Here is a 27,392-nt window from a genome sequence, read left to right on the forward strand (position 1 = left end):
TGAAATGAAATTTGCTTCAATGGCAGCAAAATTGTTTCATGATTATGTACACGTATAAGGTTAACAATGACCAACTAATTACGAAATTAAACATGGCAGGCCAGACTAGATCTTAGGATTAAGATACACAGCAATTTACAAAATATATACATGTATTTCCAATATAGAATACAAATTTATCGAACTCTGACTTGAATAACATCGCCGTCTTTAAGCTGTGTACTAGGCAGCACAATCTGACCATTTACAGAAACTAACTTGCCTTCAAGTCCAACCCTGGTAGCAGCATCTGCAGCTGTGCTACCACTTCTCAACCTTACGATCTCACCATCTGGCCAGCATACAACTGCTATTTCCCCAAACTGATTCGCATTAACAAGATTCGATTGCTGGAAACCTGCCTCAGACCGCAACTGTTCCTCCCATTGAAGCATTGTCCTCAACAGCAGCACCTAAAATATGAATACATCATGTCGTCATCTACTTAAGTTTATTGGAAAAGACACCACACCTTATATACACCCTTGTCCCTAATGGGACTCGAACCAATGTTAGGTCACCTTGACTGCTTGACATCACTGGGCTAAAGGTTTGTTGGTTGTATCATCTACTTATTAGCACCAGACCCAATCATACTTGTTTAAGACTGCATGGAGAACCCAGCTGGATTTATGTAATGTAATATAATGCATGGATGAAGTCCAACATACCTTGTTGTTGATGCCAGCTTCCATGGGGGTAGACCATCCAGAAATTGAAGCTGAACTCTCGGAAGAACTTGAGTTCATTGACACAGAGTCAAGCTGTTTCCCCTCTGATATAGCAGACACAACATTCCAGTATTCATTTTCTTCTGCTCCAGATAAATCAATAACTTGAATGAACGTTGGCAACAAGCGCTGAAATTGATCTTGCTGCACACCAAGGGCTGCAATTAGTATAGATATGTGCATGGTTCAAAGTTCAAAGTTCATACAACATATGGATGAAGAGGGAAAAGGGATCACCCGAGATAGAAAAAAAAGACAAAAAAATCTCCTAGCTATGGCCTTATAGTTACAAAAAATAAGTTTACTAGCCGATTCTGGTCACACAATGTCATAAATTTTCTTTTTGCTCTTGTTGCTGACATAACAGAAAACTACGGCTACCTCTAATCGATATTATATAAAGCATTTATTTTATGTCGTAGAACTCAAAGAAAAGATGTAAGACCCTGGATCCTCCCATGGTTTGATCACAACCCTTGATCACCTAACCCCACAACCAGACACTCCTCTTCGTACTAAATAAACAAACACAATTCTACACAATTCCACACTACTGCATTACATAAATACATGGCTCGTCTTCTTTATTGCTCTCACTTACCTTTGGCACATATAATAAGTTCACTGGATAACAGAAATTGATACTTGGTGATCTGGAATGTTGTTCCCAACAAACAATAGAAGCTCTCTGACAGTCCATGTTAAGTCGGTTCCAAGATAAGCTAAAGTAATACTTGAGACATTCTTAATTGACTTAGAAAGATAGCAGTATCGACCATAATGTGGAAAAAGCTCAGATAGGGGAATTTAAATGGATATTTAGCATAACATGTAAAATGAAGTGGGACACGAACTTGATGAAACACACGCCTGGTTATACAAAGAATGCTATAAAAGAAAAAATGGAAGCGAGACTTTGGGAACATTTATGTAATATATTACTAAAACTCAAAACTTACATATATAGTGGAAGTATAAGAACTAGCCACTACTCTGCCAACTAGAAATAAAGAAAAACGTTCTAACAAAAAATTAGCTACTAAATGGATCACGTAGACCACTTCTTGTTTAATAAGTAAAATAACTGAAACAACTCAAACTAAGTCCAAGACTACCATCCAACTCAGCTGCCACACAACTTGCCACCTAAGCTCATGATATTTATATTCTCTAAATATCATATTCCTTCATTCCCATAGCCTTGTCTAGTTTAAGCAACCGAGTTCGAGCCAAGCTTTTTGCTAACCCGTCTGCAACCTGTTCTTGAGACTCAACATACTTCAGATTCACTTCACCCGTTAATACCTTCTCTCTAATGAAGTGATAATGCATCTCTATGTGTTTCGTTCGAGCATGAAACACAGAATTCTGCACTAGCTTGATTGCAGAGATATTGTCACACAACTCAACGGGATAGTCAACCTTCTGGTTCGAACTCCTTAGCAGATCAACCAAACACACTCTTGGGCTGCCATTGCTGCTGTCCGACACTCAGCTTCCCGTTGTCGATAATGACATGGTTCCAACAAGAAGATATAGCACCAAGCATGGAAGCATACCCGGTTGTAGACCTGCTGCTGTCCAAATGCCCACCATAATCGCAGTGACCCATTAGCTTGGGCTCTGCATTGGTTTCATAATGAATGCCACTTCCAACCGTTGCCTTTAAATATTTGAGCACTCCTTTCATGGCTGCCATATGCGGCTTTCTTGATCCTGCATGAAATGGCTGAGTACATCAACTACAAAATCAAGGTCGGGCCTTGTCAAGGTGAGATATATCCAGCTCCTCACCATCTTACAATAAATCGAAGGATCACCTAACTTTTTGCCTTCACCAGCATATAACTTGACATTTGTGTCGAATGGGGCTGCTGCAAGCTTAAAGCCTGCCCAAATTTGTGCAACAGATCGCACGATCGCACGCATATTTATGCTGGTGCAACACCATTCCACCACCTGTATAGCTTAATCTCATACCCAGGAAATGTTTAAGCGCCCCCAAATCCTTCATTTTGAAGTGAACAAACAAGTTTTCCTTTAACAATCTAACCTCCTCATCACTATCCCCTGAAATTATGAGATCATCTATGTATACAAGTATAAACACTACCTGCTGCTCATCCAACTTTTTCACAAACTTGAGTCAGAAGAGGTTAATAGGTACCCACTCTGCTGAAAGAACCCCGCAATCTTCCCAAACCACTTCCATGGAGATTGCTTTAAACCATAAATAGCTTTTCTTAACTTGCATACCATAAAACTTGTAGTTTTTATTGTATTAATGTATGCATAATGAATACTTTTACAATTAACACCCTCTAATATAAAACCTAGTCTAATATCCCTCCGCAAGCGAAGGCCGGGAGCGACCTTTAGATTGGATCTTATGTCGAGGAATCGAGCAGCGGAAAGTAGCTTCGTGAAGACGTATGCAATCTGGTCATATGTGGATATGAACTGTATAGATAATTTTCTTTCTCCCACCTATTTTCAAACAAAGTGAAAATCTACTTCAACATGCTTTTTTCGAGCATGAAAAACTTGATTTCCTGAAAGACATGTCGCACCTATAAAGCTTGTAGTTATTGTATATCTTAAAAGGGATTATATAGGATGTATATATAATGAATACTTTTACAATTAACACCCTCTAATATAAAACCTAGTCTTATACATACATATTCAGGGAGATCTTGACTTTCAAATCCCATGGGTTGAGTTATGTAAATAGTGTGATCAAGTTCACCATAAAGAAAGGCGTTATGACTATCCATATGCCATAAGTTCCAACCCTTAGAAGTTGCTTAAGAGATTAGTGCACGTACCGTTGTGATCTTCGCTACGGGGCTAAAAGTGTCTTCGTAATCAAGACCATGTTGCTGCGAAAAAATCTCTAGCCACTATTCGAGCTTTATATCTTTCAACCGATCTATCAGCTCGTTGTTTGGCTTTATATACCCACTTGACCAAACAGGACTAACATCAGCAGGTTTAGAGACCTAATCCCAGGTCTGACTTTGAACCAATGCATCCATGTCTAACTTCATGGTCGCAACCCATTTGTTGATCTTTCAAGTTATGCTGTGGTGTGTTCGGGCAACTGAGTTGCCGCCTTATTCGTTGATCTTTCAAGTATTAGTCAAACGCGTAAGACATGTACTCCCCACCATTGTCACATCGAAGACACTTTATCTTGTGACCTGTTTCCCTTTTTACTTTAGCTTCAAACTCCTTCAATTTTGCAAGGACAACAGACTTTTCCTTCATGAAATATACCTATGCAAACCTTGAAAAACATCAATGAAAGTCACCACATACGTGATCCCATTTATAGATGCCTTGCTTGCAGGCCCCAAAACATCAGAGTGTACTAATGCGAGCGATTCTTTTTCTCAGTCACTTGATGATTGGAAGCTATCTTGGTGTGTTTTACCATATTCACACCTGACACATACAATCTCTTTGTTGACCTCGGGCAACCCGGTCACTAAGCCTTTCTCCATCATGATCTTTAATTTGTCGAAACCAACTGTCCCAGACGACAATGCCACCAATCTATATTCTGAATCTCCTTTGTCTTCTCTATATAGGCGTGCTCAGCTGATAATAGATACATTGTTTCTTTATTGTGTCCTTTCAATATGGGTATCAAACTGGTTACGAATTCCTTAAACACAACACCTTCTCTGACCCAAACAATACATAGTTTCCTTCCTCGGTTAATTGGGAAACGAGAGCAAACTTTTCTTTATCCCAGACACGTGATAAACATTTGTCAACTGCATTTCACGTTTCCTGTCACCAAAAGGAAAAAAAAACCTTACTGATGTGAGCAATTTTGTGCCTAGAGTTGCGGCGATCACCACTAAGCGACAATTTTTTGTCGCAGTTAGGTGGTTTGAACAACCGGAGTCACTATCCAATCATCGAGCCTGTTGGGACAGTCTTCCATGGAGACCACCCTTCTCGAACACGGCATCTAGGGCATCTATCTGTTATCTTTCTATTTTTAATCAATCAAATCAACTTAGGGTTCTAACATTTGGTTCTGTTGCCGGGAAATCAAATTGGCTCCTCCAACCCGAAATAACCCAGACCCAAACAATTCCAAACCCAACATCCCTGAGTCCAATTGGCAGCTATGAAAGCCTCTATGGAACCTCTGCAAACTGAAGTTGCTTCTCTCAAAGCACGTGACAAGAAAAAGAAAAGTTTGGAGGGAGGTTAGCAAATTTGATGATGAAGATTCATCAGGGAGAAATCAACGCCATAACCCTCCTTATAACAAGATTGATTTTCCTTCCTTCAGCATCGAGGACCCGAGAGGGTAGGTGTTAAAAGCCGAAAAGTACTTTCGGTATTACAATATCCCTGAGAAGAGAAATTTGATGTCGCTACCATCCATCTGGAGGGTGATGCTTTAGATTTCTATTCCTGGGTTGCTGCAGATCAAGATATCGAGTTCTGGAATCAGTTGGTTCGAGTCCTTCAAAAGAATTTTAGACCTGCTGAATTCCAAAACCCCGATGAACATTTGTGAAGCATCAGTATGAAGTTTGAATCCAAGATTGCTCATAAAAGAACACCGACAAGAGTTTGCAAAACGGTTACTAATTGGCCCGAACACTACCTATTGGGAGTATTCCTCAATGGTCTCAAAGATGATCTCAAAGCTGATGTCAGAATCCACAAACCGAGAACTGTTTACAAGGCTATGAGTATCAGTATGAAGTTTGAATCCAAGATTGCTCATATTCTTCAGCCAAAACAGAACCAGTACCTTCAAAACCATCAGAAACTTCCAACCTATTACCCTCGATTTCTACGGCCCAGAAACCAACTGAAGCCCATCTTTCTGATGCTGGCCGGTTCATACTAGCGGAGTCGGAGTGTTTTCGATGTGGGGATAAATATGACCCCGGATATCGTTGTATAACAGGGACGTTCAAACTCCTTGAGGTTTCTGATGAGGGAGAAGAAGCAGCGGACAATGGGATGGTAAGGACGTTCAAACCCCTTTTAAGTATTTTCAGTTTTTTGTTTTGAAGGCAGTGAATGATCTTATTATCAGTTTAAGGTAGTATACCTTGTACTTGGAGACCACCCTTCTCGAATAGGGCATCTATGTGTTATCTTTTAATTTTTAATCAATCAAATCAACTTAGGGTTCTATCAGAAATTCTAGGATATATTACTCAAATTCAAAATTTACATATATAATGGAAATACAAGAACTACCCACTACTCCAAAAACTAGAAATAAGGAAAAACGTTCAACATAAAATAAGCTATTAAATGGATCACATAGACCACTTCTTGTTCACTAAGTAAAATAGCTAAAACAGCTCAAACTAAGTCAAAGACTACCATCCAACTCAGTGCCACACAACTTGCCACCTAAGCTCATGATAATTATCTTCAATATAACATTTTACTAAAGTAAAAAGTTATTGGTTATCAGGATCCTAAGATGTTTTTCAACTATTTAGAGGGACTTATAACACGTGTACAACAGAAAAATGATGTCAAATACTTATTCCCGATATATTTATAACATGCTGGCGGATTAGCTACATGTGACCAAACTCGTACAGCATAGATAGTCTGTGGTACTCCTTGTATAACTCTTTTGGTTGAGTCTTGCACCTTTTATCTTTTTTATTATGGATTAAACCACATCCTTATCCTTACTGGGTTTTTATTGATAACACCACCTAGTATGTGCTAGATAGCGAGGGTGAGCTATCTGCATGTTAAGCAGACTTTTTCTTATGAATGTAACAAACTAAATAAGAGCCGTAACAAAAAAGAAAACCTTGACGATAGCATTTGTACACTACCTTATTGTTCCAAGGGTGAACTCCAAAAGAAGAAATCAAGAACATTACACATACCTTATGGTAAATACCATCTCGACAGAGGGTGTACTTCTCCAAGCAGGTACACCAATCCCCGTGCCCTGGTTCAAACCACCATTCATCTGATACCTGGGAATAGTTCGGTATATTCAGTAAACTTGCATCGATTCCCGTGCACTAGATATAGAGAAGGCATCAATCGGGATAAAGTATCTAATGAAGTTTATACACAATAACTAAGTCCCTTGTTCGTTAGATATTCTATAGCAACTAAAATAATTCCACGTGAATTTTAAATCATAAGTGCATAAAGAGAGTTAAGAAACCACCATAAACCATATAAGAACAAAAAAACCCCAAATGCGGATCAGAAGATAAGCCACATATACAGTAATTTATCTGAAGTGGCAAAAATACTCTATATAACAGCAAACGAACAAAATATTAAATTATATATTGTATATGTATAATGCATTGGATATACACATATACATCTGTGTGTACGCATGAGTGAGTGTGTTGTGAGTAAGGCATATATAACCTTTTTGTACAATCTTGCATAAGCTTCCCACCGCTTTCTTTGAGAAGATCTTCTATCTGCAACTGCTTCAGAAGCGGCGAGTACAAAGCTGACAGCCACGAGCAGGTTTTTTCCATCCTCATCCACTCTGAATTGAAAGTGTTACAAAAAATTCTATTGAGCAGTAAACATAAACCAGAGATAAAATACCTGATGACAACTGCTGCAAGCAAATGACTTCCTTCTATTCTAAGGGCTGGATGTCCTGCTTTTAGGGAGCTGTACTTTTGAAACACATGATCATCAAGCAAACTCTTCTCTTCCATGTCATTTGAAAGATATGAGGACAAAGTTATCTCAGAATCAATTACACTGCTCTTGCTAGGCAACTTATTTCCGGCTTCTTTATAAAGCCAATGTGCAGCAACTCCATGCTCAGCATACTCATGCATGCTCTGCAAACATGTTACAGTCAGCTAATCGAACTACTTGTCCACTAGCTATGCAATACTGTACCTACCTGGGTTCTTATTTGGAATTCCATTGGAGAGTTTTCTGGACCATACACTGCAGTGTGCAGAGACTGGGATTACGAGTCGAAGAGTCAGAATGTGTGGCCATTGAGAAGAGGAATACATAAGTGTAAACATTATTCACACACTCACACAATATCTAATACCAACAGCATAACAAAAAGAAATTCAAATATACAAAATCTAATATAGTAAATCAAAACATAAAAATTAACTCATGAGAATTACCAAATAAAATAAATTAGCTTTCAAAAATAGTGCAGGATATCATTCCTTGCCCAATGTACCGATTTTTGTTAAGCTTGGGGTTCAGGTCTCATCACTGATAGGCAAGGCTGTGTGACCAATTTAGTAATTTCATGATCAATTGTTGAAATCTTTAATAAAACACACTAAAGCAACAACTCCCTCATACTTGTCCAAATGATACTTGTCATCCCTTGATCACCGAACAAAAGATGCCTACTGATAAGATCCTAGAAGGTCAAAAGACCCAATTAATGTTGTTAAGCAGAAAAATAAATGGGAAAGAACAGTTAATGGGCAAGAAACCAGAAGGTCAGGCTGACTTTTAGCATCGATAGTTGTTAGTATTTAAATAGCAAGTTAAGTTTACATATGGAGGAAGTTCATGTTTATCTATTTTATCTAGGTTCTTTGATTGGGAGACATAGCCCCTTTCGAATCGGGCGACTTAACTATCCCATTGCTACTTTGAATTTCGGATTCTATCACCTACCGACTTCACTGACCAGTTAAAGCATTATTCATATTGACAATTGACTCGTCTTTTAGTTGTTAGTATTTAAATAGCAAGTTAAGTTTACATTTGGAGGAAGTTCATGTTTATCTATTTTATCTAGGTTCTTTGATTGGGAGACATAGCCCCTTTCGAATCGGGCGGACTTAACTATCCCATTGCTACTTTGAATTTCGGATTCTATCACCTACCGACTTCACTGACCAGTTAAAGCATTATTCATATTGACAATTGACTCGTCTTTTAGTGTTGGCAAGAACAAGTAACATATAACATGTATGTAAAGAAAAACTTTTGGTTCTCCATATAGTATAACTTCCATCAACTTTCAATGAAACACGTGTTCAAATAAACTATGAAACATGTTGCATAAATTAAAATCACAAAACTTTGTTTGCGTGATCTTTACATAATGCAAAGATAACAGCGTGTGACATTTCGAGAAGTTAACAAACATAACTAATATACGAGAAGACATCCTAACCTGATATCCACTTGGTTTTGGATTGACAATGTAATCATCAAATTCTCCATCAATTGGCGTCCAAAGCCTGCAGAAAGCAAAAGGAACGGCGAACCCAATTTTAGACAATTTCATTTATGTTATATTACAGATCTTACATGTATTTATAGACTGAATGAACATTATTTTTGTAGGAATCATTGTCTAGACATACTTTGAATATCACAATAAGTTCTACATGAATACAACATCCAGACTAGTAAGATATTTAATCTAATATCAATAGCTAATATATAGTTAGGCATGCTAATGATTATAAACCTGTGTATGATATCTAGAAGACTGTAGCAGCACCGAACAGCTTGTCCATGTAAAGTTCCACTTTTATCTCCAACGATCACTCTCAGAGCACGGGCATCATATACTTTATCAATACCAACATCTTTACGCTTCATCTGGGGGAAAAACGATGTTAGCATACAAGCCAACACTAGGTCAACAATGGACATTAGACAACAAAACCTTAACGGTGCCACTCCAATTGATTATGGGCCATGCCCCTGTAAAATTTACAATGCTTACAGTAAGAAAATCATTTGAAGGGAAGCTACTTGAAAAACATTCTACTTAATCAGTTTCGCTGGGCTGAAATTGCATGAAAGGATGTTGAGATATGTATAGGTCGTCAGTGTAGATTCAAAGGAGAGAGGGTATGCCACTCAAAATTCGTACATGATAGGATTTTCAGGTACCAGGTAATAAATAATTCACAACGACACACAACTCTACCCACACGTTTTAGCAATTTTTGTACTTAACCCTTGATTGAATGATTGACAATCACTCGTACTTGATGCTATTTCCTATGAGTCATGAGCCAAAGAAAGCAGTGTATAACGAACAGGGATGGTCGTAGATCAGCTACCACAGCCGCCGCCAGTCATAACTGCAGCCACTACATCAGCCACCGCCAGCCAGAATCGCCGCCGTCGCCTGTCAGTTTCTGAAAGGTTCCGGGCAAAATAGTTTTGGGCAGATCCAAATCGGATTTGACAGATAAGGTTCAATTGGCCAAATTAGAGCTCGATTTGACAAATTAATTTTTTTTTTGGGTTTGTGAATAAGTAGTCGACTTTGGGGAGTCCCGTCGTGTTCTCTTTGTGATCAGATTGTTCGTTTAGTCATTGTAATGACAGAAGACGAATAGATTAAGATTGAAAAATTCAATGGGAAAGATTCTAGTTAGAGGATTTTCTAGTTTAAATGGAATTGGACGTGGTATTGTCGGGTGAAAGACTGGAGAATATAAAACCAGACCAATGGAAAATTTTGGATAAGAAAGCTAAGGCAGTTCTTCCGTTGACATTATCAAAGGATGTTGCATCCAACATTTTGAAAGAAAAGACCGGGAAGGAAATCATAGATGCTTTGTCTATTATGTGCAAGAAGCCTTCGGCAGCAAATAAAGTTTTCGACCAACCAACTCATTTCACCCACCAACCTGACAACCCATGACCCATTTGACTTGAAATCAACCCACCAATCTGCCAACCCACGACCCATTATGACCTGTTTGATCTGAAGTCCACCCGCCAACCCACAAGCCATATGACCTGCACCAACCCATTTGACCTACCAACCCGAAACTCAACCCACTCACACATTAACCCGATTTATATCAGGTTGGTAGGTTGGGTTCGGGTTGACAGGTTGTGGGTCAGGGTTAAAAATCCTGTTCTGAAACTTTTAGTGGGTGAGGTTCAGAGATTTTTGACCCATCAACTAAAACTCATTGACAGCGCTATCCTAAATAATGGTTTTTTTTCATAAATAATGATGTACATATGATAGCGAAAGTATATCATCATTTTCAATTTTAAAATAATATTTATAATGGAACAACATTTTTTAAAATATTCATTCAAAACAAAAAAGTAATTAAAAAAAAAAGGCATCGGGAATATGGGTCTATGTCTTTATGATATATATTCTCATTTTTTCTTGAAGTTCAAAAAATAAACTAATTTTAGTACGCTATAAGTCTATTCATAAGTTGAAACGAGCATGGTACCATCGCAATGCGGCGGCATAGTGATGTGGTGGCATCGACGGATGGTGACGGCGGCGGCAACCGTTGGTGGCGGCAGATAATTGATATGAAAATTTTTGATTTAAAAGGGTAGTGAATATCTTTTAGAAGATAATGGAATGATTGTGCAAGTTAATTTATTAAGGGTAAAATGGTAATTTCACATCTCCCAAAATTCTTAACTTTTCAACATGGGAGTATAATTTTTATATAGTAGTATAGATATATTTTTTTAGAAGAACATCTTCTTTCCAAAATACAAAACATGCATCTATGATGGAGTAATGTTACTCTAAATAAATAGCTAAACCCATTTTTTGGTAAAAACCGTGAGAACTCCTAAATTATGTATTGGACCACATTTTTTGGTAAAAACCATGAGAACTCCTAAACCCATTTCAAAACCTTATGTATAGCCGTTTGTTCACATGTGAACAAAAACGTGAACAAATTCATTCACAAGTTCACAAAACGCTACTTTAAAGGTTTCTTAAGAAAGTTTCTTCTACAACATACATTTTTATATCATTTCACAAGTGAATGAACAAAACAAACATGTGATCCAATTCATAATTTAAGAATTCTCATGGTTCTTGCAAAAAATAAAAGTTCTCAAAATAAAAAAAGTCTAAATATATATAATATAATAGGGTAGGGTTAATGTGAGAACAACAAATATGGAGAGAACTGTAAGAACTACTAGTTTCCTTCCCTCTTTCTCCTTTTTTGTATGGTTTTTTAATTTTTGATTTTTTCTTTTGTTTTTCATTCTCTTTTAACAAAAATCCATTCCAAAAAAAATAATAATAATAGAATTTTTTTTTATTTTTGGTAAAAATTCATATAGGTTACGTGTTAGAAAACGTATGGAAACAGTACGGACGTTTTCTAATCAGTTCTAAAGGGGTTGTCATCGGACGCATATGGGAATGGTATGGATTTGATGGGCGGCGATCCAAGAGATGGTGGCGGTTGGATACGGTACGGGCGTAACCCTTAACTCTAAGGGCAAAGCCCTTAGAGATGGTTTTTTAATAGTTCTCATGGTTCTCACCATATATGTTGGTTCTCACTTGATTTCTTCACTAATAATATATATATATATATATATATATATATATTATAATACAAAAGGAAAGAAATGATGAACATTAGAATTTAAACCTTAATTTATAAAAGAAAATATAAACACAATAACGTGATGATAAAAACATGGTTAGTTTCTTTGATGGATAAACTAGAAATCCATATAAGTCGGCCAACGTCTTATTAAAAAGACCTAAAAAGAATAGAAACTGATTTTCACAAAACAGGTTTCCATATCCTTAAAATGGGTTTCTACATCCCTTATATGCACCGTTTTTACATTATCAACTTGTCTGCGTATCCAAACGACCTTGTTGGGCCTCGCAAGTGCTTTGTGCCTAGGCGCAAGAAAATCTTGCTTTTGACAACTATGGTTCCTTAGCAGGTTCCTTAACAATTTCGTTGTTTAAATTTATGATTTTTGTTAACAGGTCTCTGGTTTCTAATGGTGTAACCTGTCAGTATTGTGTCGTGTTTGTGTTTTAAAAAATTGACTCCATTAGTTATCATGTCGTGCTAGTATTTAGCCTTAACAGGTTCATGTCTTATCGTGTTCGTGTTGTGACGTGTTAGACACGATATGCCAACTCTACTGGGGGCAACTAGGCGCATTGAAGGACAGGATGATTTCTTAATACAAATGTACAGAAGAGATTGAAGATGGTGCAATTTGAGGTCCGAAGACACCGAATGGGAGATTGTTGGCGTATTGTTGTCTACGGCCCACTAAAAGGCTACATACTAATAGTAGATTCTAAAGGCATGAGGCCATATTTGTTTAGGTTGAGCAGCCAACCTCATTACTTAGGCCCGGTTCTGTTATACTTAAACTTGGAGAGCAAGTTTTGGTACACCTTAGTTGTAGCATTCTATCATCTCTTGTACATGTATTGTGTGGATCACTCAATAATAAAAACCTATTTACACCACTCCCCTTGTAAATTAGATCACACAGATTGTGTGTGAGATACCACGCTAAATCTTTTGTGTTCTTCATTCTTGTTGATTAATTCGGTATTGTATGTGTATATTCAATCAGAACCTGCTCAAATTTCCTAACAACATCCCAGGCCTATGATATGTATCTGAATCTGGTGCATATCAGCCTCACAGTAACCTAATTCTTGTATTCAGCAGATAGAATAGGATACTAATTATACCTTACTGTAGATGCTGTACAAACTTTTTAGGCGGCTAGATAAGATCACTTCCATTCCAGGAACATACCTGCAAATTAAGAATGACAAAAAGTTAAGGTGGAGAATACAAGACTGAAGGCTAAAGATCTATTGACACAATCTTACGAGGTGGATATAAACAACTCGCACTCCAGTTCTTCCTCACAAACAACCAGAGATGCTAGCGCAATTCCAGCATCTCTCACAACTTTTGGCTTTGTTTGGACCTCCGAGCATGACACAAGATCCTGGATATATTTAATTCGCTTTCTTCGATCCAGTAGGAGATCAAAAGGAAGAACAGCCTGCAAAAGATCCTGCGGGTTGAAAAAGAAGTTACCAATGCCATATCCTAAATAATCATATTGGATGTCAAGCAGCCTTTGTACCACTGTAGGAAATACTCGCAAGTTCAATGCATTTACAAATTTAAAAAAGAAACAAAAATACAAAAGAACAAATGAAATTGGTATGCATAGGATAGACGATCTGTATAACGATTTCAATCTAGTTGGAGCTTTCAGATAGGTCCCTGCTCTTCTATCTTATAAACTTTGGTGCTTCCACCGTAACCATTGAGTGAAATGTTAAAATACAGATAACATTTTATTTACTATAGCGGACTAGAGTATGTTGCTACAGAGATCAAAAAAACCAGTTGGACTCTATCATTGCATATTTGCATGTGTTCTAACAATAATAATATTGCAGATATGTACTCTTTAATTTCATTATTTTATCCTTTGCTTATTGAAGATTTAGGGTTTATGCCTGTTTAGGTACATCCGCTGCAATTGTTGTGAAGAATTACCTGCATACTAACTACTCCCTCATAAATTGATGCTTCACAATCAGGAGTTAAACACCTTCCATTTGATTCCATGTTTGAGATGCTTTTAGAAGAGAGTCTTCTCAAGTAGCCTCCCTTGCCGTTGGGCGTCCACATGGAGGCCAGGTCAGATCGCATCTGCCGAAAGATCTGAGGCTGCACACAGTTACTAGATCGCCTCAGAATATGAAACAAATGATAACAACTCAAGTACCATCATCAAAGTTAATTGTACAATGTAAATACTACTGACCTGAAGAACTGCAAAACAGAGGTCTTCAAGTTCTGCTTTTAAAGCCCACAAGCCCAATCTGGAAGCCAGAGAACACCAAATAACCAAAGTCTCCTGTGCTACAGCTTTAGCCTTCTCAGAGGGCAGAGCGTAACTGCAAGCAAGGGAGTGTGTGTTTAAAATTAAGGACTTGCAATCAATAACCTTATCATCTAGTGTTGAAACATGCCTAGCAAACACAAAAATGAAGTTTCAAATGTGTAACAGCCCAAAGGCCCAAAGCCATGATGAGGCCCAATACTTTCTATTCAATCAAAAATTTATAAGGACCTTTCTTTTATTGGACAAAATGGGTATATATCTACTTCTATTGTGATATGGATCAAGGTCAATATGAGTGGGCCAAAGTTGGGGCAGCAGCAATAATTAGTTTATTAGAATTATTAGCTATTACTTGGAAACCAAGTTAGGTTAATGTCTTTAAATAAGACATATGAGCCATACGTGAGCTGGTCTTGAACATTGTCCTCTTCTACAGGAGTTACTGGAGCTCCGATTCCAGCTGTTTGATTATAACAGCGACTTCACTTGGCTTTGTTCATATTATGAGTCTGTTCTTTCTCTCATATAGACTTGTAATTGGGTTAAGGTTAATACCTATCAATGTGTATCAGAGCCCTTGATCTTGCACCCTGTGGGTACTGCAACAGTGGCAAGAAAATTGACTAATATTGATTCCGCCTTTCAGAAGCTCTGGACTGAGACTGAAGACCGGGCTGTTAGTGTCGATGTCCGTTTGGCTGCTATAGAAACTGTGCTACAGACTTTGACATTCGGTCACGAGGCAATAAAGCAAGGACAGGATGCGGGAAAACAAGGTCAGAAAATTTCCGTTCAACAGGTTGTGAAATCATGGCATGGTTAAGGAATTAGAAGGGAATTTCACACTATGTGTGAACTAAACCACGACTGTAGCTACTGAGTTTATTAAGCTCAGTACAACTCAAAATTTACAATTACATAAAAATTTACAATTACATAGACCAGAATATATGGGCTTTCCAAACAAACAAAAATATACGGGCAAGGGCCTAAACGTAATCTTGGTGATCCTTACTTTTCTTGCAGAATTCAGAATTGTGTGTTAATAATCAGTCTGAGTTCCTTACAAATGCTGAGTTGACAAAATTACGTGATCGGGTATTGGTTAGTAATGGGATTCTTCGGTATAACGGGTTATTACTTTTAGGGGGCAAAACGGTTGTTCCGCGACATTCATGGGGGTGGGGGGCATGAAGGTACATAAAAGACTGAGCAGAAAATTTTATTGGTATGTGACGTGTCAAAGAAACAAATCAACAAGTATTCTAATCTATGACAACGGGATTGTTACAGCTATTATCATTACTAAAACGGATTTGGGAAGAGTTGACCATGGATTTTATTGACGGGCTTCCAAAATCAGGTGGGTATAGTGTGATTTTAGCGGTTGTTGATTGGCGGAGCAAAGGAGCACATTTTATTCCTTTGGAACACCTGTATACAACATCTGTAGTTATAGTATTCATTAAATAAATGGTACGGTTGCATGGTATTCCCAAATCAATCATTTTTGATGGCGACAAAGTCTTTGTTAGTCACTTCCGGAAAGAATTGTTCAAGTAGCTATGGTATTCAATAAAGTAGTGTGGTTGCATGGGATTCCTAAATCAATCATTTCTGATCACGACAAATTCTTTGTTAGTCACTTTTGGAAAGAAATGTTCAATTATATGGGGACTCCATTCAAAAGAAATACCCGATGGTCAAACAAAAGTGGTGCATCGTAGCTTGGAAACATATTTGAGGAGCTTTACTTTTGGAAAACCAAAAGAGTGGGTTCGATGACGTGTCGTGGGCTGAATATTGGTATAATACGTCCTATTAACCAACTATTGGCTTGAGTCCGTTTAAGGTGATGTATGGTCGTGATTCTCCTACACTTTTACATTATGATTTTGGAAATATTTTTTCTTTTGATGTGGAAATATTATGAAGGCCCATGCTGAGAAGAAGAGAAGGTATGTTGAGTTTCTTACCAGTGAAATGGCTTGCCTTAAGTTAAGTCTTTCCAGCATGGGCCTTCATAATATTTCCACATAAGGAACGGCGTGGTCGCATTGTTGTCTCTTCTTCCTTGGGTAACCCAGGACCCCATAAAGTTCCGTTTGAAGGAGGGTGTCCTCTTTGACATCCGCCATGATTCGTGTTTTCATCTCATCTTGAGTGGGACGGGGTCGGTGAACATTTGTCTTTGATGATGATGAAGCCATTTGGAATGGTGAGTGAGTTAAGCAGATGAAACAAGTTTGTAGAATATTTTGAGTGGAATGGTGATGAAACTGGTTAAGGCTCTGGGTAGCTATTTATAGATTGATAATGTAGGTAGCCGTTAAGGACGGTAAATGTAAATATTTTGAAATTTTTGGCCGTTTTAGGGACTGTAATTGTAAATTTTTTGAAGTGAACGTTGGAGGGACTGTAATTGTAAATATTTCGAATTTTGAACGTTGGAGGAGCGTCTTTGACTTCAGGCTATAAATATTGCCTCTTTACCAGATCTTTCATTTCAAAACTCAAAATTCTATACATCTGCAATGGCTTCTTCATCAAATGCCCCTAACCTAAAACCACTAATGACTGTCGATCAAGGTGATGACAGTATAATGGCTGATATCCTGGACCACCAAAAGTTAAAAGAAGACCTTGTTGAAATTGGTGAAAAACTTCAAGCGAAAAAGAAATGGTGTGAAGAACAAATAAAGTATATACAGACGGGCCATTGTACTGAGCTTGAGTGTCAATACTTTACTTATTTGCAGAGGAAGTTTGACAAGTGTAAAGAATCTGTGGTAGAAATTGCTTGTGCGATCATGATCTTGAATGAGTTCATCAGCTTTGCCAAAGTAGTTTATGCCCAGAAAAAATAAGTAGGCTCTTTTAATGTTATGCTGTATGTTTTTATTTAAGTAGTTTGTAATGTTTTTAAAATTATGAATAAACTTATGTTCTTAAAGTAGACTTATTTTATTAAAATACTTAAAAACATTACAATGAAAGTAGAAACAAAACACATAATTCAAACTAAAACACACTTAATAAAAGTACAAAGTCTACTTCATAATCCAGAACAATCTAAAACGCAACAAAGAGAAGCTGCCTGAAGACATGCTCATATCTGAAACTCTTCCCATGCTTCTCCCGATACATCCGATTCGCCGTTGCATAATATTCCTCATCATCTTCGTTCCTGGGATGTGCAATCAACTGCATCCAAATTGCCTCAAACTCTTTGCATTCCCTCCTCATCTTGCTCCAGTGACCATCCAAATTTTTTATGCTTCGTTGCATAAAAAATTGTTTTTTTTAATTTCGGACCCACCTCTCTCCTTCCCTTCGCGTCTGATTTCGGAAGCAACCTCCTAGACGCAACCGGTGCTACTAGCGTCTGAGGAGAAACCCGCGTCGGACGGCAAATGGACGCACGCCTCTGGAAGCTTATAAGGTGCGGCCTAACAAGAACAAGAACCCATCTTGTTCTTAAATACGTACTAGTTGCCCTCCGGCCTTCTTATTAGTTAACCTAAAGGCCCGTTAAAGCTCCAATTGAGCTTCGATGCATCAGTCACAAACATTGACTTATTCTCTGTCCCTGCCGGCTCCCACCGACTCGAAATAAACATATAATCAACTAGTGAGACTTTAACACCTGGAATACTGGAATACTGGTTTCTCTGAACTTTTCTACCTGAATGTGACCTTTAGCTCCGGGTTTGCCATCTGCAAAACAAACCTTCTGCCTACGAGATCCTGTGACCCGGATTTTGTTTTTCTTTTGAAATGGGATGAAGAATCCTTGAGACGGTAAACTAACCATATAAAGTGAACCTATTCTTAACTCGAGCCACGACTAGATTTCCCTTGATAACCTTACACTGCCGATTTGTGAACTTAACTCGGACATACTTCAAAGTCCAAGAACCCACCGGAGTCTTCAAGTCTATGTCACCCATGCCCTTCACATCAAGAACTTCATTGTTCGCCAGTCTACCTTTCCAAAATCCCTAATTTTCAGATTTCGCATTGCATCATTGTTGTGGGTAGCATTCAATGAATCCACAACCCAGGAATCTACACTACTACTCAGCGCCTCGTCTTAGTTGTAGTCTTTTGTAGTGTTAAGTTCTTTGTTATTTTTCGGACATTGATTCCTAAAATTTCCCACCTCTTCTAATCATGCTTGTTGAAAGATGCATCTCTACCGACTAAGAAAACAAGGCACCTGCTTCTAATGTTTTCTTTCACTTTCTTAAACGAGACGAATCTAAAGCCGCCTGCTTTGATGGATCCTTACTGCCTACTTTCATGCAACATGTCGGTTCCTTCTTATTACTAACAAGTCAATCAAGACCCGCAAAGAACTCAACATAAGGTGTGCTGAAATTTTTATCTGACCTAAATTTTTATATGACCTTCGGTACCCAATTAATTCTTTCTCAACAACCACCCACCAAATAAAAAGGACAATAACTAAGCCTCCTGCTTCGACGTCCTTTTTTTCACCCGCTAGGCTTGTGAGGCATGTTACCTAATTCAAAGCCTCATGCTTGACGAATCTTTCCCATTCGCTTCTGCTCTTCTGGTTGGAATGACTTCTGCCTCAAGAACAAGTTGTGTTACTTTTCTGTTCTTATACTAGGCGCAAAAGAAAGAATAAAACTTCGTTAAAAGATACCTCCTCAAAACAGTCCCGCAAAAAGAGCCACAAACAGACTTGAACACCCTCAAAGTCTCCGTTTTTCTGCTGTAAACAGGCACGAAACAGCCCCTGCTGCCCGGAACCTAGTTCTTCCTTCTGTTAATTCAAAAACCTCGAAAAAACCCCAATCTGCCAAATCAAGCCCTAATCGGCCCAACTAAATCTGCCAAAATCAGACCCGAAACTGCCCAAAACAATTTCGTCGGAACCCTAAACTGCCCAATTCAGACCTAATTCTGCCCAAATCAGCTTCACTGGAACCCTAATTGTAAATCCGGGCAGCGATGACGGAACCAATCAGAAAATTAATAGGCGGTTGTTGTTCTGGCTGGCGACGGCGGCTGTGGTGGCTTGTATTCACTGGAACCCTAATCTGGGTGAAGTTTGTGGTGGCCGGTCGGAACCCTAATCTGGGTGACGGCTTAGGTGGTGACTATGGAATTCATGCAACATGCTCTTGATACCACTTGTTAGGAATAAAACTGTACACAGACACAAGAACCAGAATATAACACTAAAGAAGGACACGAGAGGTTTAACGTGGTATCTCACACTAAACCGTGTAAACAAATCTACAGAGAGCAAAGAGGTTTTCTATTGATTTTCCACCAAAAAAATACATGTACAAGAGATATATATTTAGGGGGCGGAAAGAGTACCCTCAGCTTCAACTCGGGTTTCGGGTATAGTTTGATTCGTGAAACCGAGTATTGGGTTGGAAAAGTTTATCTTTGAGCGTGTTGGCCCCCTCCCCACCCCCACAACGGCTACATGCTTTTACTTTAATTTAAAGAAAAACCCTTTTTCAACTATAAAACCTCACTACAATATTCACTTCTACCCAATCTTTTACCATATTCTTCCATACAACTTCAATTTTTTACACCACAACTTCCACACATTTTTGAAACAATCATTACCGTTTGGGATGCTAAAATGATGATGCAAAACCACATGCTCAACGACGCCAGACACAGATCTCAAGTAAATAATGTGAATCAAGGCGTAACTAACAACAAGGCGGCTTACATAGCCGAAATCGACCAAATTGAAGTTGTAGGTCGGATTGCCGAAAATGAGTATGTTGTATATCTTCGAGGGAAGATCAATTGGCTGGATCAAATTATTTTCCAGCTTACCGCCGCCTCTTCTACGTTAAGAGCCACACTAGACCACGGCAAGTAAAATTAAATGACGTTGGGAGAGGACCCTGGCAAGTAAAATTAAATGACGCTGGTCGGCGTGTAGATTACCATACTCACCCGGGGGAAGAGTATGCATCTCCTCAACCAGGCGACGCTGCCGGATCTCCTGAACCCTATCGATACATTTATCGCAACGACAGTGACAGTACTGTGGACTCGGACTATTCCAAGTGTTAGTATTATGTATTTTAGTATTATATCATGTTTTTATTATGTGTTTTTAGTATTTTTTATTTTAAGTTTTAATGGAATTATGTTTTATGTTTATATGGTTTTAGTTATATGTATTCAAATTAAATGAACAAAAAAAAAAAGAAATTGGGTAAGTTTAATGAATTGGGTATGTTATGCCTAGGATTTGGGTAAGAATTGGGTATATTTGGTAGTTGTGAGTTGTAGGGTTTTAATTGGAGGATGATTTGGGTAAGTTTAATTGATTGGGTACCATTCCCTCTGTTAGTCGTATGTTGTCTTAGGCCCAGTTAGGCTGCCAAGTCCAGAAGCTTCTAATAGGCGGTAGGCCTTGACAGCCAGCCTTAATTAAATTAGGCCTAGTGTTGTTAGGTTATTTCATGAACAAGTTTAGCAAAGGGAACCCTAATTTGTGTAGCCTATAAATATATCTCTTGTACATGTATTTTTCTGGGGGATTCAATAAAGAAAAACCAGTTGCCCCCTGTGGATTAGTTCACACAGTTTAGTGTCGATACCAAGTTTAATCTTGTGTCCTTGTTATTCATCTAGTTATTGTGTTTGCGTGTGTGCAGTTTATTCCTAAAAAGTGGTATCAGAGCAAGGTTTCACATAGATCACACAGCCGTCACCCAGATTAGGGTTCCGACCAAAACCTGCCACCACAGTCGTCGCCGTCAAATCAGGTCTGATCAGGGCTGATTGGCAGATTAGGGTTAAATTGGTCAAATCAGGGTTCAGTTGAGTAAATAAGGGCTTGATTTGGCTGATTGGGGTTTTTTGGGGATTCTTGAATTATCAGAAGGGAGAACTAGTTTTCAGGACAGCAGGGGGTGTGTTTGACAGCAGAAAAAGAGACAGTTTACAGCAGGATCTGTTTCAGGTCTCTTTAGGACTGGCAGGGGCTGACTCAGAGCTATTTTTTGCGGGACTGTTTTGATCAGGTATCTTCAAACCAAGTTTTATTCTTTTGTTTGTGCCTAGTATAAGAACGGAAAAGCAGGACAACTTGTTCTTGAGGCATAAGTTATTCCAACTAGAGTAGAAGAAGCGGACTGAAAAAAATCATCAACTTTGAACTAAACAGGAGGCTGAGTTGCTGTTTTTTTATTATTTGGTTGGTGGTTGTTGAGAAAAATTTCTGGGTAGTGAAGATCTGATCAAAATTTCAACACACATCGATTGGCTTGTTCATGATAAGAAGAGACTGTCGTGTTGCATGAAAAACAGGCAGTAAGGATCCATCGAAGCAGGTGGCTTTGTATTCGTCTCGTTTTGCAAGGTGAAAGGAAACTTTAGAAGCATGTGGCTTTGTTTTCTTGATCGGTAGAGATAAATCTGTAAACAAGTATGATCAGAAGAGGCGGGGCAAATTACAAATCAATGTCCGAAAAATAACAAAGAACTGAACACTACAGAAGTGAGTAAAGAGTAGTGTGGATTCCTGGGTCATGAATTTCGATGCTTCATTTCATGCTACCCACAGCAGAATCTGAAAATTCAGGATTTTGAAAAGGTAAGACCGGCGAACAATAAAGTGCTTGATATGAGATGAGCAGGGGTGAAAGGTTTCAAAACTCCAGCCGGTTCATGGACTTTGAAAGTCCTGGTTATTCCAAGTCTGGCTGTTGATTTTGTCGGGCAGTTGGATGAACATGGCATCAGGTAAGTTCGGGAACGGGCAGTAGAGAGTTATCAAGGGAATTCTAGTCGTAGCTCGAGCTAAGACATGGGGTTCGCGTTATATGGTCAATTTATTGTCTGAGGGAGTGACCATCCCGGTTCAGAAGAAAATCAAAATCCAGTTCATGGAATCTCGTGGGCAGAAGAAGGTTTGCTTTACAGATGGCAAACCCAGAGCTACAGGTAAGATTCATGTTTGAACGTGCTAGGAAAGGTTGAGAGAAACCAGTCAAGGATTTTTGTGAGAGTGGGAGCATCTGTGTTGTGCTTCCGTCAGAGTTTCCAGATAGTGGGTTAAGTGAACCAGTTTTCCAAGTCTCTCCATTTATTATCTGCTTTAAAGGAGAGTATTTGTTCTCAGGATTTCTCAGGATCTGAGTTTGTTTCAGTCGGAGCCGATAGAGACCGAGAACGAGTCAGGGGCAAAAATAGCCGTGACTAATGGGTTGAAGCTTAGTGGGAGCTTTAACAGGCCTTTAGCTTATCTGATGAGAAGGTCAGGGGAAACTAGGGCGCATTGAAAAACTTGAGGAGTTCTTATTACAGAAGTATAGAAGAGATCGAACATGGTGCAGTTTGAGGTTCGGAGACACCAAGTGGGAGCTTGTTGGTCGTATGTTGTCTTAGGCTCAGTTACGCTGCCAAGTCCAGAAGCTTCTAATAGGCGGTAGGCCTTGCCAGCCTTAATTAAATTAGGCCCAGTGTTGTTAGGTTACTTGGTGAAAAGGTTTAGCAAAGGGAACCCTAATTTATGTAGCCTATAAATATGTCCCTTGTACATGTATTTTTCTGGAGGATTCAATAAAGAAAAACCAGTTGCCCCCTGTGGGATACCACGTTGAATCTCGTGTCCTTCTTGTTATTTTTCTGGTTCTTGTGTTTGTGTGTATGCAGTTTATTCCTAACACCCTCCCCCCTTATAGGCTACACAATTAGGGTTTAATTCTTGTTCCTAATTTTATAAAACAGTTTTCTTGGCTCAATAGAAAGAGGCCTGGTTCCATCTTTGGAACTTAGTAGCCTCAATGGTTGTAAACACATTACTCCAACATCATTATCATGGGTTGGGTTACCGGTCGAAGAAGCTACTTGAGAAAGGATGGATTAGATGATAGCTCTACCTTGAAGACAAGGTGGTTCTTTGGGGCAGGGTAGTGATACAAATCAAGGTCAATATGGACTAAGTTGGCCGAAGTTGGGGTAGTGGTGGGGACAAGTCTACAACCATAAGAAGAAGAAACATAAGAAAAGAATAAGTTTGTATAATTAGTTTATTATTATTATTATTAGCAATTACTTGGTAACCAAGTTAGGTTATTGTCTTTGTTTAAACAAGGCCTATGAGCCTATTGTTTTGTTCTATAGAACTTGGGAGTTACTGGAGCTCTAATTACAGTTGTTTACTTATAACAACTGACTTCATTCGTCTTTGTTCGTGTTATCGATCTGTTCTTTCTCTCTTATTTACTTGTAATCGGGTTAATACCTATCAGATTGGTTATTACAATACACAGAGGGGAACTTTCTTTATTTCATTACCAATGAACCAGGGAATTAATGATGTAACAGAATAAAATCACTCAAGTGTGATGATTATCATATGGTAAAGAAACAAGTCATACATAGTTCTCATGTTGTGTAGACGATCTGCAAGCTTGATGAGCACCACACGTGGATCATCAACCATGCCTAAGAGCATCACTCGTATATTATTTGCCTACAATGAGGAATTCAAACTATAAAATATATATACATATTATACATCTCAGCTAAACGGCAGATCAAGATTCTTGAGAAGCACGTTAAATTAAAAGCATACTTGAACCACCATGTGAATATTTACGGTTTTCTTTTTGTCATACACCTGCTTAAACTTTTGTTAGTTCGCATGCATTTTATTCTCGTAATTCATGTTCTTACTCTAAATGTCAGAGATAATAACTTGGTTGATCTGAGTTCCCAGTTTTATCTAGTTGATATAGTTTCCCTTATGTAGTTTTCTAGTTTCCTTTTCCCAATCCTGTAATCTAGAAATTGAGATGTCAACCTCTCTATGAAAGACGTTAATACTTTGCCGAACAAGTGTGCATAGCAACCCTTAAACAACTTACCTCCAAAAACGAGTAATAAAAACCTCAAGTTCATCACACATAAAAGTGTTCAGGTCAAATAGCTTTGTTGTAGTAAAATATATAAGTAAATAGGAAGAGTTCAAATACCTCTACATCAATAGCTTTTAGTTGCCAGTTCTTATAGAGTTTTCATATCACTCTATCTACACAGGCATTATACTTAATTCCTATATCACATGTTTTTGGCAGCACACAGGTTCAGAGTTTATTACCACAATTTTATGTTTTGATGCAGCCTTAGCAATATCAGTACATTCTAGGCTCCAAATCCACATACCTCTTCATAACCAAGGGTGGCCTGATTCACATTTATCCTACGGTGTCTTCGTAGCAACTGCAAGGCATATGGCCATTAATATCATAATCAACGTGAATTTCACCAGTTATGCAGGAAGACCAATCAATTGACCGCAGTGGATATAAAGATGCACTGACACATGCTTCGTTGTAGAAAATACATAAACTATTTTTACTTGATCGTACCTGATTAATATAACTCAACCTGGACACACCAGATACCAGTTTTGCTATATCTTCACCAAACTCTGTCTCTATGTTGTACAAGCTTTCACCTGTATCATCAACTACATCATGTAGTATGCCAGAAATGACTGTATCAATAGCCTGTGGTAAAATTGGGAGTTAAACACTTTGATTAGTTTTACAGTTAACCATTTGAGTAAGATAACTTCTACAACGAAACCAAAAAGATATATCAGTTGTTTACATGTGTTAAGGGCACTGATACATGCTTCATAGTAGAAAATACATAAACCGAAAAACATATCAGTTGTTTACCAACAAGGATTTGGCCTTGGTGATCTTAAGGTCCCAAGTTCGATCCCCGCTTGGCACAAAAAACTTCTTTAAGGTAACCGTTACCAATGAAGCCTAGGACCACATGTGAAGTTCTAAAGACTCGGGTTTGATCCTTCGGGTTGCCCAGATCATGTGGGGATTAGGATGGAGGTATTGTACCGGCATCATATGGCTCAAATGGGGTGAGTAAATGGGTATCCAACTGTGGTACCGGGGCTAAAGTTCCCTCATTACTCTTTTTTATTGTTTATATGTGGTTTTATAAGACCTCCAGAAACAGTGGTCAGCTAGCAGCACGATGCCGAGTACTACTACATCAAAATAAACATATATTATTCTCTTCGTGATACAATAAGTGTTGTAAAATCGGCCTACTTGGCTGGGTACTCAACGGTTACTTGCTACTTGGTCAACGACCGAGGCGAGTTGGGCCCACTCAGCCTCAAAAATCAGTTTGTTCTAAAACTCAAGCAAACCATGGAGTACCCGAGCAAAACCTGGATTATTTGGCCAAAACCTGGATTACATGGCCCAATAGTCGGGCAAAGATCAGTATTCCTGAAAAAATAACAGGATAAGTCATCGAAGGCTTTTTGTGAATAATGTATTAGTCAGCAGTACTTCTTTTCATGAATAGGCGATGCCGCTAACCCAAATTTGCCGCTAAAAAAAAAGAGATCTGTTTGACATACTAGAACAATTATGGTCCTATGAACATATTTATAACGTTTGAATTTATTTAAAAGATTCCAATTCCCAAGTACTCACGGCCTAGGCCAATTCGCTAAAAGGTTTCCAACCACTTGAGTACTGCTTAGCGAGTTTTACAACCTTCACATTAAGAATTGATGGGACATCCATACTCATCAACGGAAGCGATAAGAGCTATCAAAGGATGAAAGAAAAAAAAAACAACCAGACCACATTTAAAATTTGTGAAAGATACTGTTGTACTTTCTAAGATAAAAGTGCAAGCCCAACATGTTTTCCTAGTAGTAGATTGATATTACGGTTTGTTCGTTACCTACAAAATTCTAATTTGCAAGCATCTCCCATGGCAAGCTTAGCTATTTTTCTCAGTAATATAAGCAACTGAAATGAACTTACAATTTAAAATCTGTTTTACAGATTGTGGGAAGAGAATAATTGGTTACCTTTTTGCCGGATGCGGGAACTAGCACAGCTAAAATTTTTGCAGTATTGATACAGTGGGTTAGATATGGGTCTCCTGTTTTGCGAAGCTGGCCATGATGAGCTTTCCTTGCAAATGCAATTGCCTTGTGCACCTGGGTTGAGAGACTTAGGCATTACGAGAGCACATAATTATGAATGATGATAGAGTGTAAAAGCCACTCAGGAGATGATAATTACCTTTGGGTCATTAAATACAGGGTATCCAGTAACATCCACTCCATCCAGTATTGAAGAAGCTGCATGCAGATGGAATTAGTACCCATGTGAAGCATATACTAGATCTTCTGATGACAAAAATAGTTGGCCCCAAATCTCTTACATATAAGGAAAGGATTCCCAGTGATGGATGATCCTTGTTAACTAACTGTACACTAGGAATCTCATCTTACTATACTGTTTTTTATATAAAGAACTGTAAACTACACATTTATTGACAAAGCAGCATGATGATGATGATGATGATTTGTCATTCTCCTCCAATTAGTTATTTTTTACTCTTTGTCTAAACCAAAAGAGCTTCATTTCATTTCACTAACAAATAGAGTGATATAGGATACAAGTCCCAGCTATCAGTTATTGATCCTAAAATTAATAATAGCTAGACGATAATCATATCCAACAGAGACCCCATTTTCAAACTTCACCTAATGAAGAAATACTAAAATTTAAAGAATTGATAAATATACCATTATCATCCGTAGCAGCAGCAGGTGGCTGTTGGTGGACGAATTTAGGGTAAAAAAAATCAAGCTTGGTAGAAAGACAAGCTCCTGATGCAATTGCGACCGCAGTAACAGCGACTTGAGTAATTGCAGAGGAAACTGCGCCTGCCCCCGCCCCACCATGAACACCACCAGCTACACCACCAATTACATTCGGGAGGTCCATCATACACACATATTTCTTCTTCTTCCTCTTTCGAGCAACAGCAGCAGTTATATTATTATAATTATAGTTATAATTGTTTCTCACGCGACCAAACAACATTGTCATCATCTTACTACTGCTACCACTAGTCTCCCATGAATATAACATCCTCCCTTTATGA

General features: G+C 38.4%; 1 protein-coding gene across 1 annotated transcript; it reads right to left on the reverse strand.

Moving 5' to 3' along the window:
- Window positions 1-27,392, reverse strand: LOC122603286. Its single transcript, XM_043775954.1, has 18 exons — window positions 27,031-27,392; window positions 26,522-26,580; window positions 26,305-26,436; window positions 24,815-24,955; window positions 24,609-24,665; window positions 23,822-23,916; window positions 14,343-14,475; window positions 14,072-14,245; window positions 13,387-13,577; window positions 13,243-13,309; window positions 9,229-9,362; window positions 8,929-8,995; window positions 7,672-7,734; window positions 7,362-7,606; window positions 7,173-7,299; window positions 6,668-6,760; window positions 711-914; window positions 1-452 (listed from the first exon to the last, which is right to left on the reverse strand). The coding sequence occupies exons 1-18, from the start codon at window positions 27,377-27,379 to the stop codon at window positions 177-179; spliced, it is 2,607 nt and encodes an 868-aa protein (XP_043631889.1). The 5' UTR covers window positions 27,380-27,392; the 3' UTR covers window positions 1-176.

The sequence above is a fragment of the Erigeron canadensis genome, chromosome 6, assembly GCF_010389155.1.
Source record: "Erigeron canadensis isolate Cc75 chromosome 6, C_canadensis_v1, whole genome shotgun sequence".
Lineage (NCBI taxonomy): Eukaryota > Viridiplantae > Streptophyta > Magnoliopsida > Asterales > Asteraceae > Erigeron > Erigeron canadensis.